Below are 20,121 nucleotides of genomic sequence, written 5' to 3'. Positions count from 1 at the left end.
CGCTGGCCCTTGGGGGGCCGCATCCTGCCCCGTGGCAGGGGCCATCTCATGCCTTTGCCCTTCCCTTTGCAGCAAACCTCCCCTCGCCCTACGCTCTCACAACGCGGCTGCTGGTGAGTGCCTGCAGGCAGAGCAGCTCCTTACCCTGCGAGCGAGCTCCTTACCCGTGCAGAGCCATGCATCCCTCGTGCCACGTGGACATAAGGGGCTGCAGGGAGCAAAGCAGGGATGCGGGTGCTTGCTTTGGGTGCTCTGCCTTATGTACGCACTCTTCATCGGGGCTGGAGGGACAGGACAAGGGGTGATGGGTTCAGACTGAAACAGGAGGATTTAGGCTGGGTTTAGGGAAGAAACTTTGCTCTGAGGGTGCTGGGGGCTGGAAGGGGTTGAAGGGAGAAGCTGGGGCTGCCCCATCCCTGGCAGGGCTGGAGGGACAGGGCAAGGGGTGATGGGTTCAGACTGAAACAGGAGGATTTAGGTTGGGTTTAGGGAAGGAACTCTTCGCTCTGAGGGTGCTGGGACGCTGGAAGGGGTTGAAGGGAGAAGCTGGGACTGCCCCATCCCTGGCAGGGCTGGAGGGACAGGGCAAGGGGTGATGGGTTCAGACTGAAACAGGAGGATTTAGGTTGGGTTTAGGGAAGGAACTCTTCGCTCTGAGGGTGCTGGGACGCTGGAAGGGGTTGAAGGGAGAAGCTGGGACTGCCCCATCCCTGGCAGGGCTGGAGGGACAGGGCAAGGGGTGATGGGTTCAGACTGAAACAGGAGGATTTAGGCTTGGTTTAGGGAAGAAACTTTGCTCTGAGGGTGCTGGGTGCTGGAAGGGGTTGAAGGGAGAAGCTGGGGCTGCCCCATCCCTGGCAGGGCTGGAGGGACAGGGCAAGGGGTGATGGGTTCAGACAGAAACAGGAGGATTTAGGTTGGGTTTAGGGAAGGAACTCTTCGCTCTGAGGGTGCTGGGACGCTGGAAGGGGTTGACGGGAGAAGCTGGGGCTGCCCCATCCCTGCTCAAGGGCAGGTTGGACGCAGGGGCTCCGAGCACCCTGCTCCAGGGGCAGGGGATGGAGCTGGAGCAGCTTTCAGCTCCCTTCCTCCCACCCCGTTCCGTGCCCCCCCCAGTTCCCCGTCTCCATCCCCGTGTTTCAGCCCTTGTCCCATCCCATGCCCTCAGGTTGTGTCCTCGCAGCCCCACGCAGGCTCCTGCCGGGGGGCGGCCGCCCTGCGCCTGCTCCATGTCCTGCACGGCAGCGTCCACCCCTCGCTGGGCCCGCTCTGGAGCAAGAGGGTCCCTGTCCTGGTGCAGCACATCGAAGGTGGGGTCAGGCTCTGCTCGGGGGGGGGGGGGGCTCTGCTGGCTCCCAGCACATCCCAGCTCTCGGAGGTGCCGGTTCCTGCTTGAGCACCCTGGTGCCATCATTCCTGCCGGGAATGCTGCCGGCTGTGCGCCATGAGGGTGAGAACCCAGGGTGTTCCGTGTGCTTCCTCCTAGAGAGCACGGAGCAGGCCCTGTCCCGCAAGGAGTGGGAGGAGGAGCTGCTGCTGGTAAGGTCCCTGTGCTGGGGGGGGCACTGGGAGGGTGGCAGCACCCAGCTCCGAGCAGCGTGGGGCTGGGGCTGCAGGGCAGGAATGGACCCTCACCCACCCCAGCCGTGGTGATGGGGATGGTCCCTGCTGTGGTGATGGGTGATGCCAGTCGTGGTGATGGGTGGTGCCTGCTGTGGTGATGGGTGATGCCAGTCGTGGTGATGGGTGGTGCCTGCTATGGTGATGGATGGTGCCAGTCGTGGTGATGGGTGGTGCCTGCTGTGGTGATGGGTGGTGCCTGCTGTGGTGATGGGTGATGCCAGTCGTGGTGATGGGTGGTGCCAGTCGTGGTGATGGGTGGTGCCTGCTGTGGTGATGGGTGGTGCCAGTCGTGGTGATGGGTGGTGCCAGTCGTGGTGATGGGTGATGCCAGTCGTGGTGATGGGTGGTGCCTGCTGTGGTGATGGGTGGTGCCTGCTGTGGTGATGGGTGATGCCTGCTGTGGTGATGGGTGGTGCCTGCTGTGGTGATGGGTGGTGCCTGCTGTGGTGATGGGTGATGCCAGTCGTGGTGATGGGTGGTGCCTGCTGTGGTGATGGGTGGTGCCAGCCGTGGTGATGGGTGGTGCCAGCTGTGGTGATGGGTGGTGCCTGCTGTGGTGATGGGTGGTGCCTGCTGTGGTGATGGGTGGTGCCTGCTGTGGTGATGGGTGATGCCTGCTGTGGTGATGGGTGGTGCCTGCTGTGGTGATGGGTGATGCCAGTCGTGGTGATGGGTGATGCCAGTCGTGGTGATGGGTGGTGCCTGCTGTGGTGATGGATGGTGCCTGCTGTGGTGATGGGTGGTGCCTGCTGTGGTGATGGGTGATGCCAGTCGTGGTGATGGGTGGTGCCTGCTGTGGTGATGGGTGGTGCCTGCTGTGGTGATGGGTGATGCCAGCCGTGGTGATGGGTGGTGCCTGCTGTGGTGATGGGTGGTGCCTGCTGTGGTGATGGATGATGCCAGTCGTGGTGATGGGTGGTGCCAGTCGTGGTGATGGGTGGTGCCTGCTATGGTGATGGATGGTGCCTGCTGTGGTGATGGGTGGTGCCTGCTATGGTGATGGGTGATGCCAGTCGTGGTGATGGGTGATGCCAGTCGTGGTGATGGGTGGTGCCTGCTGTGGTGATGGGTGGTGCCTGCTGTGGTGATGGGTGGTGCCTGCTGTGGTGATGGGTGATGCCAGCCGTGGTGATGGGTGGTGCCAGCTGTGGTGATGGATGGTGCCTGCTGTGGTGATGGGTGATGCCAGTCGTGGTGATGGGTGATGCCAGTCGTGGTGATGGGTGGTGCCTGCTGTGGTGATGGGTGGTGCCTGCTGTGGTGATGGGTGATGCCAGTCGTGGTGATGGGTGGTGCCTGCTGTGGTGATGGATGGTGCCTGCTGTGGTGATGGGTGGTGCCTGCTGTGGTGATGGGTGATGCCAGTCGTGGTGATGGGTGGTGCCTGCTGTGGTGATGGGTGGTGCCTGCTGTGGTGATGGGTGATGCCAGCCGTGGTGATGGGTGGTGCCTGCTGTGGTGATGGGTGGTGCCTGCTGTGGTGATGGATGATGCCAGTCGTGGTGATGGGTGGTGCCAGTCGTGGTGATGGGTGGTGCCTGCTATGGTGATGGATGGTGCCTGCTGTGGTGATGGGTGGTGCCTGCTATGGTGATGGGTGATGCCAGTCGTGGTGATGGGTGATGCCAGTCGTGGTGATGGGTGGTGCCTGCTGTGGTGATGGGTGGTGCCTGCTGTGGTGATGGGTGGTGCCTGCTGTGGTGATGGGTGATGCCAGCCGTGGTGATGGGTGGTGCCAGCTGTGGTGATGGATGGTGCCTGCTGTGGTGATGGGTGGTGCCTGCTGTGGTGATGGGTGATGCCAGCCGTGGTGATGGGTGGTGCCAGCTGTGGTGATGGATGGTGCCTGCTGTGGTGATGGGTGATGCCAGTCGTGGTGATGGGTGATGCCAGTCGTGGTGATGGGTGGTGCCTGCTGTGGTGATGGGTGATGCCTGCTGTGGTGATGGGTGATGCCAGCCGTGGTGATGGGTGGTGCCAGCTGTGGTGATGGGTGGTGCCTGCTATGGTGATGGGTGGTGCCAGTCGTGGTGATGGGTGGTGCCTGCTATGGTGATGGGTGGTGCCAGTCGTGGCGATGGATGGTGCCAGCTGTGGTGATGGGTGGTGCCTGCTGTGGTGATGGGTGGTGCCTGCTGTGGTGATGGATGGTGCCAGCTGTGGTGATGGATGGTGCCTGCTATGGTGATGGGTGGTGCCAGTCGTGGTGATGGATGGTGCCTGCTATGGTGATGGGTGGTGCCAGCCGTGGTGCTGGGGATGGTGCCTGCTGTGGTGATGGATGGTGCCAGCCGTGGTGATGGATGGTGCCTGCTGTGGTGAAGGATGGTGACAGCCGTGGTGATGGGTGGTGCCTGCTATGGTGATGGATGGTGCCAGCCGTGGTGATGGATGGTGCCTGCTGTGGTGATGGATGGTCCCTGCCGTGGGGTTGCTCGCACAGCAGGGGCAGATCAGCTTAAACCGAGCTCTCAGTTGTGGGTCAGGGAACAGTGGCTCCAGGAGCTGCTGGGTCCCAGGGGTCCCCCCACTTGATTCAGAGCCTGAACTGGGCCATGGAGAAGGAACGAGAACCGGGCAGGCTCCTGTGGTGAGGGCACAGCCTCACCGTGATCCCGAGGGAAGAGGCTCATTGCTGGAGCAGGGGGAATGGCTGGGCCGGGCAGGGGACCTGATGGCTCCCTCCAAGTGCCTGCCAGGAGGATGGAGCCAGGAGGGGCTGGGCTCTGCTCCCAAGGAACAAGGGATGGGACGAGAGGAACCGGCCTCAAGCTGCCCCAGGGCAGGGTTAGATGGAGCTGAGGAACAATTCCTGCCCCAGAGGGTGCTCAGGCATCGGAAGAGGCTGCCCGGGGCAGGGCTGCAGTCACCGGCCCTGGAGGTACCCAAAGGATGCGCAGATGGGGCGCTCGGGGACGTGGGGCCGGGGTGCCCTCGGCAGGGCTGGGACCGGTTGGCCTGGATGAGCTGAGCCCTTCCCCCGCGTCGGTTCCACGGTTCATTCCGGGTCCGGCCCCCCGGGCCCCGGGCCCTGACCCTCCTCCTCCTCCCGCAGTTCCTGCAGGAGACGCTGGCGGCCGTGGCTGACGGGGCCTGGGTTGCCCGCTTGGTGCTGGAGATGTGCGGGCAGCTCGGCAGCTACAGCGGCTTCCCCGCGGAGAAGGTGAGCCCGGGGCGTCAGCGGGGGCAGAGCGGCGCCAGCCCCGGGGGTCGCCAGCAGCATCCTTGTGCTGGTGCCCAGCGGCACCACGGCTGGAGCAGCACCAGGGCCAGGGCAGGGGTTGAGCCCCTGCACCGGGCACCGGGGAGGCCGCACCTGGGATCCTGTGCTCGGCTCCGGGCCCCTCACTGCAAGAGAGACCTTGAGGGGCTGGAGTGGGGCCGGAGAAGGGAATGGAGCTGGAGCAGGGCCTGGAGCACAGGGGTGATGGGGAAGGGCTGAGGGACCTGGGGGGTTCAGATGGGGAAGGGAAGGCTCAGGGGGACCTGATGGCTCCCTCCAAGTGCCTGCCAGGAGGATGGAGCCAGGAGGGGCTGGGCTCTGCTCCCAAGGAACAAGGGATGGGACAAGAGGAACCGGCCTCAAGCTGCCCCAGGGCAGGGTTAGATGGAGCTGAGGAACAATTCCTGCCCCAGAGGGTGCTCAGGCATTGGAAGAGGCTGCCCGGGGCAGGGCTGCAGGCACCGGCCCTGGAGGTACCCAAAGGATGGAGCTGAGGAACAATTCATCCACCTAAAGGGTGGTGGGGGCCTGGATGCAGGGAAGTGGTTGAGGAACCAACCCTGGGGCTGTCTAAAACCCGTGTGGCCGAGGCCCTCGGTGCCAGGGCTTAGTGGTGGCCCCGGCGGTGCTGGCAATGGTTGGAGCTGGTCCCAGCCCAGTTGATGCCGTGACTGCCCCCCCGTGTGCAGGTCCTGCGCTGTTGCTCCGAGCATCAGCCGGGCTCTGCCCTCCAGCTCTGCTTCAGGGCGCTGTGAGGAGGAGCCTGGCCGGGAGCAGCTCTCCCTGCCGGGGGCTCAGCGCCCTCAGGGATGGGGCTGTTCCTCTTCCTCCTCCAGAACTTCCTGTACAAATGCATCGGGACGACGCTGGGGGCCTGCAGCAGCAAGGACCTCGTGCAAAAGCAGCTCCAGGAGCTCCTGGAAACAGCCAGATACCACGAGGAGGCAGAAAGGGAGGTGAGGGGCTGTGCCACGCATCCCAGGGCTCATCCGGATGGAGCAGCAGAGCGGTCCTGCCCTCGAGCTGGGCCAGGAGGGGGATAGGTGGGATACTGGGAGCAATTTCTTCCCCTGAGGGCTGTCAAGCACTGGACCAGCTTAATCATAGAACCCCAGACTGGTTTGGGTTGGAAGGGACCTTAAAGCTCCCCCAGCTCCAACCCCTGCCGCGGGCAGGGACCCCTTGCACTGGAGCAGGGAGCTCCAACCTGACCAGAACCAATGGTGCTGGGTATGGAACCAATGGTGCTGGGCATGGAACCAATGGTGCTGGGCATGGAACCAATAACCAGGCTCTTGGAGCATCAGCTGGGGCTGGGCCTTAGCAGCTTCCTGCTGATGTGTTTGCTCTGCCCCCGCCAGGGACTTGCCTCCTGCTTTGGGCTGTGTGCCATAAACCACCTGGAGGAGACCTTGGCCAAGCTGGAGGAGTTCGTCAGGTCCGATGTCTTCAAGAAGTCCGTGGGGCTTTTCAGTATCTTCAAGGTAAGAGGCCAATGGGACCTGACCCACAGCTAAAGGCTCCTGCGGGATGCTTTGGGTGGAGCTGGGGCTGAGTGTTCCTTCTCCTGCCCCGGAGCACTTGGCATGGAGCTGGGATAGCCCCGAGCTGCTCTTGGCATCAGAGGCTGCTCAGCTCCAGCTCCTCAGCCGTGGTTTCATGCCCCAGGCTCCTGATCTGTGGGGGGGTTTCCTTCCTGCTCTCTGGGGTGGGATGTTTGAGGGCAGGATTGGTGCTGTGCGGACCCTGGCTCAGCACAGGACGGACACTGGAGCTTGGGAGCTGGCTGAGGATGCCCTGGTGCAGCCTTGGGGCTGTGGTGCGATGGGTGCTGGCCACCAACTGCTCCCTGGGCTGGGGATGGCTTTCAGCAGGGCTGGGGGACAGGCAGTGGGTGCTGCTCACCAGCATTACCCTGGTGCTGTTCCCCCCATTACCCTGGTGCTGTTCCCACCATTAACCTGGTGCTGTTCCCACCATTACCCTGGTGCTGTTCCCACCATTACCCTGGTGCTGTTCCCACCATTACCCTGGTGCTGTTCCCCACCATTACCCTGGTGCTGTTCCCACCATTAACCCGGTGCTGGTCCCCACCATTACCCTGGTGCTGTTCCCACCATTACCCTGGTGCTGTTCCCACCATTACCCTGGTGCTGTCCCCACCATTACCCTGGTCCTGTTCCCACCATTAACCTGGTGCTGTTCCCCACCATTACCCTGGTGCTGTTCCCACCATTACCCTGGTGCTGTTCCCACCATTACCCTGGTGCTGTTCCCACCATTACCCTGGTGCTGTTCCCACCATTACCCTGGTGCTGTTCCCACCATTACCCTGGTGCTGTTCCCACCATTAACCTGGTGCTGTTCCCACCATTACCCTGGTGCTGTTCCCCACCATTACCCTGGTGCTGTTCCCACCATTACCCTGGTGCTGTTCCCACCATTACCCTGGTGCTGTTCCCCACATTAACCTGGTGCTGTTCCCACCATTAACCTGGTCCTGTTCCCACCATTACCCTGGTGCTGTTCCCACCATTACCCTGGTGCTGTTCCCCCCCATTACCCTGGTGCTCACCCACTTGGTGCCCTTGGTTATCTTGGCCAGGGTTAACCTGGCCCGGGCTGGGGCTCCCGATCCCCCATGCTGGGCTCTGCCGGGTATCACTGGATGGCCCTCAGGGCTCGTGGCTGTTGGGTGGGCAGTGAGCATCCCCAACGGGCTTTGGGGTCCCCTGTGTTGTGGGGCCACGTCGCTGGCTCAGGCAGCCCGAGCCGGGGTCCCGGCAGCAGCACGGGGCCCTTGGCAGCCCCGGTGCCCGCACTGGCTCTGCTCTGCCCTGCCAGGACCGCAGCGACAGCGAAGTGGAGAAGATCAAGAGCACCCTCATCCTGTGCTATGGCTACGTGGCCGCCTGCGCGCCCCAGGACCTGGTGCTGCCCCGCATCGAAGCGGACGTCCTGAAGAACATCTTCCAGTACTTCAACACCAAGGTGAGGTGCCGGGACAGCCCCGGGACCCCAGGACAGGGAGGTTCCCGTTTCAGTGCTAACGTGTCCTCTTCTTTCCACCTGTTCAGGTTCTGGGCATAAAGGTAGAAACCAAGGTACAGTGTGAGGCACTGAACGGGCTCCTCTGCTCCCGCTGCTCCTCTGCCTGCCTCTTGCTCTGCCTTCCCCGAGAGCAGCCCCGTGCTGCGCTCACAGCAGCTCTCTGCCTCTTGGCTCCGACCCCGGCCAGGGCAGGGACCCCTTCCCCTGGAGCAGGGTGCTCCGAGCCCCTGTGTCCAACCTGGCCTTGAGCACTGCCAGGGATGGGGCAGCCACAGCTCCTCTGGGCACCCTGTGCCAGCGCCTCAGCACCCTCACAGGGAAGAGCTTCTGCCTCAGAGCTCAGCTCAGTCTCCCCTCAGGCAGGTTCAAGCCATTCCCCTTGGCCTGTCCCTACAGGCCCTTGTCCCAACCCCTCTCCAGGCTCCCTGCAGCCCCTTCAGGCACTGGAGCTGCTCTCAGCTCTCCCCTTCAGGAGCCTTCTCTTCCCCAGGCTGCCCCAGCCCAGCTCTCCCAGCCTGGCTCCAGGGCAGAGCTGCTCCAGCCCTCGCAGCATCCCCGTAGCCTCCTCTGGGCTCTCCCCAGCAGCTCCAGGTCCCTCTGGTGCTGGGGTCAGCAGGGCAGAGCAGAGCAGAATCACCTCTGCTCTCGTGTGAACGCATCTCTCCGTGCTTCTCTTTCCAAAGGCCGACAGGGACATTGCCGTTAGCCAGGCTGGGCTCTGGCCAAGGGCTCTGCTGGGCTCCACTAATGCCTTCTCCTTCTGGGCTCCCTGGTACTAACAGCTTCTGCCTCTCCAGCCCCGAGCTGGGACCCCCTCCTTGAGAGCCCCTGCCCTGCTCCCTGACGAGGGGAGCGCTTTGGGTGGTGATGCCTCCCCATGTCACCGGTCCTGCACCCCAAACTGCGCACGGGGAACGGCTCCTGGCATCCTATGGAGCTGCCCCTCAGCATCTCTGTCCTCAGGGGCTGCTTTGAGGGGAGGGAGCCCTGCAGCAGTGTCCTCATCCCATGTGCTCCAGTGGCAGCAGGGATGGGGGGTTCCTGGTGCTCCGCAGCCAGCAGGGAGCCTGAGGCAGGGATGGAGAGCAGGGAGCTGAGCCCTCACACCAAGGGCACGGGCTCAGCCTGAGCTCTGGTTTCCGTGCAGGGACGCCCGTTTGGGGTGGGCTGTGTTGGGGTGGGTTTGAGCCTGATCTTCACCCTGCGTTGTGCTCTCAGGACCTGACGCTGAAGCTCTGCCTCATCCGGAGCATCTGCATGATCAGCCAGGCCATCTGCAAAGGGGGCAAGTGTGGGGACTTCAGCTTCTCCCGCAAGGCCGAGCTCGTGGCCCAGATGGTGGTAAGAGAAGCCTTGAGGGGGTGGTCTGGGGGTGCCCGAGCCCCGTCACCGGGGGTTACACGTGGCTGGAGCTGCTCCCTGCCCGGAGCTGTGCTCCTGAGGGAAGGCTGGGTAAGAGTTTGCCTTGAGGAGCCCCATCCCCGGGTGTCTGCTGGAGCCGTGGACCCCCGTGGGGTGGGCTCTGCCCTTCCAGCATCCTTCGCTGCGAGCGATGCTGCTGCCTCCATCCCCGTGCACACCCGTCCCAGGGCGTGGGGGGGGGTGTGCAGCATTCCACGTGTGGGGATAACAGCACACCTTCCCCACGCCTGGCAAGCGATGGGGCTGGACGTGGCCCTCACCGTCCCCTTGCGCTGCCCTCCAGGAGTTCATGAAGGCAGAGCCCCAGGACACGCTGCGGACGCCGGTTCGCCAGCGGGCCATGGTCGCCTGCACTTACCTGGTGTATCCTTCCCGTGCGCCCATCCCTGCGGGAGTGATGGAGCCTCACCCCGGCCTGCTTCACCCCGCGGCTCCCCTGCTGCTCTCCCGTGCTGGCTGCATCCGCAGAGCAGTGCCAGGCGTGCTGGACCTGCTTGGAGCGCCTGCCCCGAGTTCCCTGCTTCCCTGGGTGAGGGCTCCCCTAGGGCTCGGTGATCCATGTTGCTTCCTTAAGCTGGGATCAGCATCCTGGAGCCCCACCTGAGTGACCCTGACCGGACAGAGCTCATTGACACGTGCCTGGCTGGAGTGCTGGCGCTTCCACCGCTGGAGCTGGCCAAGGACAGGGAGGAGAATGGAGCCGATGCCATTCCCAAGGAGGTGGGAATACCCAGGGCAGGCTGGGGGATGCTGTACCAAGGAGGTGGGAATACCCAGGGCATGAAGGGGGATGCTGTACCAAGGAGCAGGAATACCTGGAGCAGACAGGGGGATGCTGTACCAAGGAGCAGGAATACCCAGGGCATGAAGGGGGATGCTGTACCAAGGAGCAGGAATACCTGGAGCAGGCAGGGGGATGCTGTACCAAGGAGCAGGAATACCCAGGACATGAAGGGGGATGCTGTACCAAGAGCAGGAATACCTGGAGCAGACAGGGGGATGCTGTACCAAGGAGCAGGAATACCCAGGGCATGAAGGGGGATGCTGTACCAAGGAGCAGGAATACCTGGAGCAGGCAGGGGGATGCTGTACCAAGGAGCAGGAATACCCAGGGCATGAAGGGGGATGCTGTACCAAGGAGCAGGAATACCTGGAGCAGGCAGGGGGATGCTGTACCAAGGAGCAGGAATACCCAGGGCATGAAGGGGGATGCTGTACCGAGGAGCAGGAATACCTGGAGCAGGCAGGGGGATGCTGTACCAAGGAGCAGGAATACCCAGGACATGAAGGGGGATGCTGTACCAAGGAGCAGGAATACCCAGGGCAGACAGGGGGATGCTGTACCAAGGAGCAGGAATACCTGGAGCAGGCAGGGGATGCTGTACCAAGGAGCAGGAATACCCAGGGCAGGCAGGGGGATGCTGTACCAAGGAGCAGGAATACCTGGAGCAGGCAGGGGGATGCTGTACCAAGGAGCAGGAATACCCAGGGCAGACAGGGGGATGCTGTACCAAGGAGCAGGAATACCCAGGGCAGACAGGGGGATGCTGTACCAAGGAGCAGGAATACCTGGAGCAGGCAGGGGGATGCTGTACCAAGGAGCAGGAATACCCAGGGCAGTCAGGGGGATGCTGTACCAAGGAGCAGGAATACCCAGGACATGAAGGGGGATGCTGTACCAAGGAGCAGGAATACCCGGAGCAGGCAGGGGGATGCTGTACCAAGGAGCAGGAATACCCAGGACATGAAGGGGGATGCTGTACCAAGGAGCAGGAATACCTGGAGCAGGCAGGGGGATGCTGTACCAAGAGCAGGAATACCCAGGGCATGAAGGGGGATGCTGTACCAAGGAGCAGGAATACCCAGGACATGAAGGGGGATACTGTACCAAGGAGCAGGAATACCTGGAGCAGGCAGGGGGATGCTGTACCAAGGAGCAGGAATACCCAGGGCAGACAGGGGGATGCTGTACCAAGGAGCAGGAATACCTGGAGCAGGCAGGGGATGCTGTACCAAGGAGCAGGAATACCCAGGGCAGTCAGGGGGATGCTGTACCAAGGAGCAGGAATACCCAGGACATGAAGGGGGATGCTGTACCAAGGAGCAGGAATACCCGGAGCAGGCAGGGGGATGCTGTACCAAGAGCAGGAATACCCAGGGCATGAAGGGGGATGCTGTACCAAGGAGCAGGAATACCCAGGACATGAAGGGGGATACTGTACCAAGGAGCAGGAATACCTGGAGCAGGCAGGGGGATGCTGTACCAAGGAGCAGGAATACCCAGGGCATGAAGGGGGATGCTGTACCAAGGAGCAGGAATACCTGGAGCAGGCAGGGGATGCTGTACCAAGGAGCAGGAATACCTGGAGCAGGCAGGGGGATGCTGTACCAAGGAGCAGGAATACCCGGAGCAGGCAGGGGGATGCTGTACCAAGGAGCAGGAATACCCAGGGCAGACAGGGGGATGCTGTACCAAGGAGCAGGAATACCTGGAGCAGGCAGGGGGATGCTGTACCAAGGAGCAGGAATACCCAGGGCAGACAGGGGATGCTGTACCAAGGAGCAGGAATACCTGGAGCAGGCAGGGGATGCTGTACCAAGGAGCAGGAATACCCAGGGCATGAAGGGGGATGCTGTACCAAGGAGCAGGAATACCCAGGGCATGAAGGGGGATGCTGTACCAAGGAGCAGGAATACCTGGAGCAGGCAGGGGATGCTGTACCAAATAGCAGGAATACCCAGGGCAGACAGGGGGATGCTGTACCAAGGAGCAGGAATACCCAGGGCAGACAGGGGGATGCTGTACCAAGGAGCAGGGATACCCAGGGCAGACAGGGGATGCTGTACCAAGGAGCAGGAATACCTGGAGCAGGCAGGGGATGCTGTACCAAGGAGCAGGAATACCCAGGGCATGAAGGGGGATGCTGTACCAAGGAGCAGGAATACCTGGAGCAGGCAGGGGATGCTGTACCAAGGAGCAGGAATACCTGGAGCAGGCAGGGGGATGCTGTACCAAGGAGCAGGAATACCTGGAGCAGGCAGGGGATGCTGTACCAAGGAGCAGGAATACCCAGGGCATGAAGGGGGATGCTGTACCAAGGAGCAGGAATACCTGGAGCAGGCAGGGGATGCTGTACCAAGGAGCAGGAATACCCAGGGCAGACAGGGGGATGCTGTACCAAGGAGCAGGAATACCCGGAGCAGCACAAAGCCGATGTGATGTTAAGATCCAGCTTTGTTCCCTGGTGCTGCTCGGGGACGTTGGGGTTGGGGCAGCGTCCCGGGGCCTCCTCGCATTCCCAGGAGCCAACAAGGTGCATCCTGTCCCCCCCTGCCCCTGGATCAGCCGTGGGAAGGGGCTGCATTCAATCCAGGCAGGGGGGAACTGGCTCCGGTGTTCCCTCTGCTCCCTCATCTCCCCCAGCCCGGCCCCTCTGCTGCACTGACTGCAGCGGGAACCCGAGCTCCTCACCAGGGCAAGCTGGTGGTGAGAGCATGAGCTCCCTGGAGGGGGATCGGGGATGCTGGAGCCTAAGGGGAGGAGGGCCCTTTCCAAAGGGAGCTGTGGTGCTGGCACAAACCCTGCTTGGCCCCGTGGGTGCTGTGCCCAGGTGGGGAGCAGCCCGGGGCTCCCCCTGCCTGGTGTTCACAGGCATCTGGCCTGGAACTGGGGTTAAGAATTCCCTTTCTGCTTCCCTCCCCTCCTATGGAGCTTCAGAGGTTTGGAGGTTGCAGAATCCCAGCCTGGTTTGGGGTGAAGGGACCTTAAAGCTCCTCCAGCTCCAACCACGGGCAGGGCAGGGACCCCTTCCCCTGGAGCAGGGTGCTCCAAGCCCCTGTGTCCAAGCTGCCCTTGAGCACTGCCAGGGATGGAGCATCCCAAACCTCTCCCTTCAACCCCTGCCATGGGGAAGAACTCCCCAAGCTCCCATCAACTCTTCCCTCTTCCTCCTCCTCCCATCCCTGCCTCCCTTGTCCCAAGGCTCCCTGCAGCCCCTTCAGGCTCTGGGGCTGCTCTCAGCTCTCCCCTTCCCGCAGCAGAGGGGCAGGGTCCCCTCCCTGCGCTGCTGCTTCCACTCTGGGTGCACCCAGCACACGGGGGGGGGTTCTCCTCCCCCAGCCCCCCAAGTCCTGCTCCTCAGGCTCCAGCCCCTCTCCCCCAGCCTGGCTCAGTGCTGGGGTTCCCCCGATCCACAGGCAGGACCTTGCCCTTGGCCTGGTTGAGCCCCAGGAGGTTCCTGCCCCTCCAGCCTGGATCCCAGCCCTTCCCTCCATCATCGCTGCACCCAGCACCTGCATCCTGAATCGCATCCCAAAAGGGATCCCTGAGCATCTTCCGGGGCCCATTCCACCTGGGCTCGCTGGAATGTAGCCCCAGCAGGGGAAGGACCAGATTTCCTCTGGGCAGCATCCGTGCTCAGCCCTGCTGCACGCCGGCTCTTGGCACCGGTCACGGCCCGCACGGTGCCGATGCCCAGCCGGTGCCCAGCGCTGCCAGGGCAGGGGATTTACAGCCAGCTTTCAGCCCCTGCTGAGCCGGAGGTGGCTGGACCGGGCACAGGCTGCGGAGAGCTGCGTTGAGACCCGTGGCTGCGGGATGCGGCGTGGCCCCTGCGGAGCCTCCGAGCCGTGTCTCCTCCGCAGGCGCTCTACGGTGACACCATGAGTGCCCTCCAAGAGCTGCTCAAGGGCCTCCTGCAGAGGAACCTCACCCCCCATGGGCTCCAGGACATGTTTGCGGTGGGTGCAGCCCGGCTCCGGTGCCTTCTGCGGGGGGCAGCGGGGAAGCGGAGGGGTCCGTGGGCCACCGGAGCTCGGGCTTTGGACCCAGAGCTGGCACCAGCGGGACGGGTCCGGGCTTCTCCGTGTGCCACGAGGTCTGCTGTGACCCTCAGCATCCTCCTGCACGCAGCCTGCTTGGGGCAGGCTCCTTGGGGACCCCTGGGTCCGCTCCTCCTCTTGCCAGCGCTGAGGAGGAGGAGGTCCCTGTTAGCAGGGGACCTGCAACCGGAGCCTCACCGAGGGGCACTTGGGCTGTTGGCTCGGGGGGTGGTTCCTGCAGCCTGAAGGAGCCCTTGGGTGCCCAAGGCAAAGCAGCTGAGCTGCTCCCCTCCTTCCTGGTGGAACAGAACCGAGGAATGGTTGGGGTTGGAAAGGACCTGAAGCTCATCCGATTCCAACCCCCTGCCACGGGCAGGGACACCTCACCCTAAACCATGGCACCCAAGGCTCTGTCCAGCCTGGCCTTGAACACCGCCAGGGATGGAGCATTCCCAGCCTCCCTGGGCAACCCATTCCAGTGCCTCAGCACCCTCACAGGAACGAATTTCCTCCTTAGATCCAATCTAACCCCCCCCTGTTTCAGTTTTAACCCGTTACCCCTTGTCCTGTCCCTGCAGTCCCTAATGAAGAGTCCCTCCCCAGCATCCCTATAGCCCCCTTCACGCACTGGGAGCTGCTCTGAGGTCTCCCTGCAGCCTTCTCTTCTCCAGCCTCCACAGCCCCAGTGTTCCCAGCCTCTCCTCACGGACACGATGCTCCCCCCTGCAGCATTTAGGCCCCTGGATCAAGTCGAGCAAGGACCACGAGCGGCAGCGGGCAGTGGAGATCAGCGCCGCCCTGTTGGACTTCTACCTGAGCACCCTCAACGTCAGCGTGAGTGAGCCCGGGGGCCTCATCCTGCACCCCCCCCCCCCATGCCCCCGCTCCCCATGCTCAGGCTCCCCCCCTCTTTGTCCCCCCAGACCGTGACCCCCTTCTACAACCTCAGCGTCCTCATCGCCCTCTTCTCTCCGCGCTGCTCGGACGCGGTGCCCAGCGTCCGCCTGCACGCCGTGGACTGCGTCTACTGCCTGCTCTACATCCAGCTCTGCTACGAGGGTGAGCAGGGGGAGCTGCTGCCCCGCTCTGCGCAGTGGGGCGCAGGGATGCGCAGCCCACCCCTCCTCGCATGTGGTAACAGAGCCGTGGCATGGCTCGGGATGAAGGGAGCTGAAAGCTGCTCCAGCTCCATCCCCTTCCCCTGGAGCAGGGTGCTCCGAGCCCCTGTGTCCAAGCTGCCCTTGAGCACTGCCAGGGATGGGGCAGCCACAGCTCCTCTGGGCACCCTGTGCCGGCGCCTCAGCACCCTCCCAGGGAAGAGCTTCCTGAGAGCTCAGCTCAGCCTCCCCTCGGGCAGGTTCGAGCCATTCCCCTTGGCCTGGCCCTGCATCCCCTGTCCCAAGCCCCTCTCCAGGCTTCCCGGAGCCCCTTGATGCTCTCCAGGCAGGAGCCGGTTCGAGCCTGGCGTTCCTGCCGCCTCCGGGAGAGGTCAGTCCTCCTCTTCAGATGGAGGCACTGGAACCCTCAGCACCGCGGCAGGACTTCTATGGGAATCACAGAACCACCTGGGCTGGAAAAGACCTTTAGGATCCTGTGGTCCTGCTCTCCAGAGCAGCGCAAGCCCTTCTGGCCCTTGAGTTTCCTGCTCCTCCCTGTAAGCCGGGCCGGCTCGGGGGACATCGCAGCTCTGCAGCGTGGGGAGGTCTCTCTGGGATGCAGGATACAGGGGATGCCGCTCCGTGACCGCTCCCGCTCGGATGCAGGTTTCGCCCGGGACCACAGGGATGAGATGGTGGAGGGGCTGAAGGCTCTGAAGCGAGGCCTGGAGGAGCCCGACTTCACCGTCCTCTTCCACACCTGCAACAGCCTGGCCATGGTACGTGCAGCGTGAGCCCAGCGCGGCCGCGGGCTCTGCACTGGGACCTGCGGGGGACGTGGGGCCTCTGGGGGTGCTCACCTCCATGGGGAAGCTGCTGGTGCCCTCTTCGGGGGTCAGTGCCCCACAGCGAGGTCCCCCACGCAGGGACTCCTGCCTGGCTGGGCTGGGGCTCAGCGTGGCCCTTCCCAGGTCTGATGCACAACCTGGGCTCCGGGTTATCCGGTGATGCTGATGGCTCCGTCAGCGTGGTGCTGATGGCACCTTGCGGCCTGACCCTCGCTCCCATCCATTACAGAACCATAGAACCACGATGGTTTGGGTGGGAAGGGACTTTAAAGCCGTTCCTCCTCCTCCCATCCCTGCCTCCCCTGTCCCAGCCCCTCTCCAGGCTCCCTGCAGCCCCTTCAGGCCCTGGAGCTGCTCTCAGCTCTCCCCTTCAGGAGCCCTCTCTCAGCTCTCCCAGCCTGGCTCCAGGCCCCAGCCCTCGCAGCAGCCCCACATCCCCCTTGCACTGGGGACCCCCAGGATCCGAGTGGGGTCCCACGAGAGCATCGCCTCCAGCGTGGGCTCCCCTTTGGGCTCTGCGCTGAGGGGCAGTGTTCACTGCCCCATGGCAGCCATGGGGCTCATCTGTGCTCCCTGCAGGTGGTGGGGAAGCGCATCCCTCCCGAGCAGCTCCTGAGCCTCCTGCTCGCCCTCTTCGAGGGGCTGGGGGATCCCGACAGGAACTGCTCCCGTGCAGCCACCGTCATCATCAACTCCCTGCTCAAGGAGCGCGGGGCAGTCCTGCAGGAGAAGGTGAGCTCTTGGCCTCCCCCCAGCCAGGGCTTGGGGCCTCCCGTGGGGCTGTAGCCCCAGAGATTCCCACCGGCAGCTCCAGGGCTGGTTTGCTGGGATCCTCTGTTACGGGCGGGGATGCTCCAGCAGGCTCCAGGCCTTGGCAGGATTGGGATATCCAGCACAGGGAAGGGCCCATCCCTGCTGGGAGAAGGGAGGTGGTTAAGCCCTGTATCAGCCGTGGGTGCCGCAGGCCAGAGGAACACTTGCCCCAAGGCCAGGTTGGACACAGGGGCTGCTGGGGCACCAGAGCTCCCTCTCCAGCCTCTTCCCCTCTCTCCTACATGGGGTCGCTCCCAGGTCCATGACTCCCCTCAGGGTGGGATCCAGCGCAGGTCCTGGACCCGGAGCCGATGCTGAGCCTGGGAGCCGGTGGGGCAGCCCCTGCTCTTAGCCCAGGGATGTGCTATGGGCCGTGCTCTGCTCCTCAGCTCCCTGTGCCACAGCTCAGGGTGTGCTCCACAGCCCCGCCAGGCCCGCAGCATCTCCCTGCATCCGGCTCACTGAGCCCCCCCCACGGCCCCGGTGCTGAGGCTGGGGCAGGGGCAGGGGCAGGATGCTCCTGGCTGCATCCTCGGAGCCCTGCAGCCTCCTCCATCCTCCTCCATCCTCAGCTCCCGAGGTGGGGAAGGATCCTGGGCTTCCAGGGGGGGCTGGCAGCGGTTCTGCTCATACCCTGTGAGCAGGAGCATCCCTGCCATGGGACCAGAAGGGCTCTGCCCGATGTTCTGCACACCCACCTTGTCCTCTCCAGTCCCATTGCCTGCCTGAGGGGATGGGACACGCGTGTCCTGGCTGCAGGGACTGTCCTGGCAGTGACACCGAGTGCTCAGCATCCCCCAGGATCAGTCATGGCATCAGCCAAGGGGGAGAAACTCCTCTCAGCTCATCCAGTCCAACCGATCCCAGCCCTGCCAAGGCCACCCCTGCCCCACATCCTCGAGTGCCCCATCTGCACATCCTTTGGGTACCTCCAGGGCCGGTGCCTGCAGCCCTGCCCCGGGCAGCCTCTTCCAATGCCTGAGCACCCTCTGGGGCAGGAATTGTTCCTCAGCTCCATCTAACCCTGCCCTGGGGCAGCTTGAGGCCGGTTCCTCTTGTCCCATCCCTTGTTCCTTGGGAGCAGAGCCCAGCCCCTCCTGGCTCCATCCTCCTGGCAGGCACTTGGAGGGAGCCATCAGGTCCCCCTGAGCCTTCCCTTCCCCATCTGAACCCCCCAGGTCCCTCAGCCCTTCCCCATCACCCCTGTGCTCCAGGCCCTGCTCCAGCTCCATTCCCTTCTCCGGCCCCGCTCCAGCACCTCAAGGTCTCTGTTGCAGTGAGGGGTCCCCAGTTGGACCCAGTGCTCAGCCTGATGCCTCCGTCCCTTCTTTGCCCAGGTCCCCGACATCATGAGCATCATCCACAGCAAGCTGGAGGAGGTGGATGAGGAGCACGTCCGCAAGGCTGCCCAGCAGACCGTCTACATCCTGGCCTCCCAGCACAAGAGCGTGGTGGTGTCCAGCCTGCTGGGCAGCGCGCTGCCCTTCGACAGGTCCTGCCCTGCTCCTGGGGCTCATCCAGCCCCCCCCCCCGTGGTCCTGGGCTTTGGCCCAGGCTGTGGTTAAGCCCTGGTGCCTTGCAGCAGCAATGGGATCCAGCTGGAATTCCCCTGGGGAGCTGCCTGCAGCCGGAGCTGCCTTCCAGGGGGGGATTGCTGGGCAGCAAAGCTGGCTCCGGGGAGCTTGGGGTGCTCAGGGCTGCGTTATGGGGATGCTGGGGAGGGACTCTTCATTGGGGACTGCAGGGACAGGACAAGGGGTAACGGGTTCAAACTGAAACAGGGGGAGTTTAGATTGGATCTAAGGAGGAAATTCGTTCCTGTGAGGGTGCTGAGGCACTGGAATGGGTTGCCCAGGGAGGTTGGGAATGCTCCATCCCTGGCGGTGTTCAAGGCCAGGCTGGACAGAGCCTTGGGTGCCATGGTTTAGGGTGAGGTGTCCCTGCCCGTGGCACGGGGTTGGAACTGGCTGAGCTTCAGGTCCTTTCCATTCTATGATTCTATGATTATGGGGCAGGTCTCATCCCCCCAGGCTGCTGAGTTGGTGCCAGCCCCAAGCTGAGCCTTGAGCGACTGTGGCTGCCCCATCCCTGGCTGTGCTCAAGGGCAGGTTGGACACAGGGGCTCGGAGCACCCTGCTCCAGGGGAAGGGGTCCCTGCCCATGGTTGGAGCTGGAGGGGCTTTAAGGTCCCTTCATCCCAGCCCATTCCATGAGTCCGTGACTGTGAATCGAGCCCAGGGGTACCGGACCCTCTGCCAGCTCCATCCTCCATGGAAGAGGGAAGAGTTGATGGGAGCTTGGGGAGTTCTTCCCCATGGCAGGGGTTGAAGGGAGAGGTTTGGGATGCTCCATCCCTGGCAGTGCTCAAGGGCAGCTTGGACACAGGGGCTCGGAGCCAATCGGTTCCTGTGCTGTGGGACCTGGTGATGTGCTCCTCACCCTTGTTCCAGTGCTGTTGGCGATGGGACCCGAGTGTTCCCTGGCTCAGGGAGGGACCCGGTGCTTGCCCGGAGCGCTCCCGGTGCCAAAGCTCCCTCCTGCCCTGCCCTGCAGCCACACGTGCACCATGTGGAGGTCCCTGGCCACCGAGCCCGGCCTCACCTCGCAGATCCTGGAGCAGCTCCTGGACAAGGTGAACAGGGATGTGCCCTACAAGGAGAGCAAGAGCTTCCTGCTGGGCAGCGGCTCGGAGCGCATCGCCACCCCTCTGCCGCTGGCTGTGAGTACCCCGCTGCGGGGCCACCCCGGTCGCAGCCCCATCGAGGGTCCCCTTCCCCACACCTGCAGCGCTTCCCTTGTGCCAAGGCTTGGGAAGGGGGGTGCCGAGCCTAATGCCCATTAGAGCCCAGGCACCGGCTCGTAAAGGGCTCGCAGGTGCTGGTCCCCCGGGGCAGAGCGCTTTGCGTTTGATGCCTCCCGGAGCTGGAGCCAGATGTGCGGGTTTCCTGCTGCTGCAGCTGCTGTGCAACGGGGGTGCCCCCCCCCCCCCCCCCCCAGCTGCGCTGCTCCTGCCCCCCTGCGCTCCTCACCCCGCCTCAATGGGGCTCCGGGGCATCCCGTGCGTGTGCGGTGTCCTCCTGCCCCCCAAACGCGGCTCCTGCGTCTGCTCCTCGTCCCCCAGGGGCAGAAACCAACGCTGGGATGCCGAGCATCCCAAAGAGCTGCGGAGGGATGTGGAGAGGGGGCGCTGGGGTGGAGAGGACCCTGCGGTGAGCTGGGAGGA

The 20,121-nt window shown here is 63.6% G+C and overlaps 1 protein-coding gene across 1 annotated transcript in view; it reads left to right on the top strand.

Annotated features, from left to right (window-relative positions):
- The window catches only part of LOC130602366 (maestro heat-like repeat-containing protein family member 1), a gene marked incomplete at its 3' end in the record, with an annotated part of 47,965 nt that overhangs the window by 14,263 nt on the left and 13,581 nt on the right, over positions 1–20,121 (top strand). The window contains exons 15-31 of the mRNA XM_057415163.1: positions 73–113; positions 1,169–1,310; positions 1,487–1,539; positions 4,679–4,786; positions 5,683–5,802; positions 6,208–6,330; positions 7,691–7,837; positions 9,116–9,238; positions 9,603–9,682; positions 9,904–10,039; positions 13,964–14,059; positions 14,870–14,974; positions 15,064–15,199; positions 15,904–16,016; positions 16,665–16,817; positions 18,236–18,390; positions 19,452–19,617. Coding sequence (XP_057271146.1) covers positions 73–113; positions 1,169–1,310; positions 1,487–1,539; positions 4,679–4,786; positions 5,683–5,802; positions 6,208–6,330; positions 7,691–7,837; positions 9,116–9,238; positions 9,603–9,682; positions 9,904–10,039; positions 13,964–14,059; positions 14,870–14,974; positions 15,064–15,199; positions 15,904–16,016; positions 16,665–16,817; positions 18,236–18,390; positions 19,452–19,617 — 1,997 coding nt within the window. The remainder of the gene's footprint in view (positions 1–72; positions 114–1,168; positions 1,311–1,486; positions 1,540–4,678; positions 4,787–5,682; positions 5,803–6,207; positions 6,331–7,690; positions 7,838–9,115; positions 9,239–9,602; positions 9,683–9,903; positions 10,040–13,963; positions 14,060–14,869; positions 14,975–15,063; positions 15,200–15,903; positions 16,017–16,664; positions 16,818–18,235; positions 18,391–19,451; positions 19,618–20,121) is intronic.

The sequence above is a fragment of the Pezoporus wallicus genome, unplaced genomic scaffold, assembly GCF_028554395.1.
Source record: "Pezoporus wallicus isolate ANWC-B61680 ecotype Strahan unplaced genomic scaffold, APGP_CSIRO_Pwel_v1 contig_13709, whole genome shotgun sequence".
NCBI classification, from domain to species: domain Eukaryota; kingdom Metazoa; phylum Chordata; class Aves; order Psittaciformes; family Psittacidae; genus Pezoporus; species Pezoporus wallicus.
The sequence above is the reverse complement of the archived record's forward strand: the minus strand, read 5'-3'. Positions and strand labels throughout refer to the sequence as shown.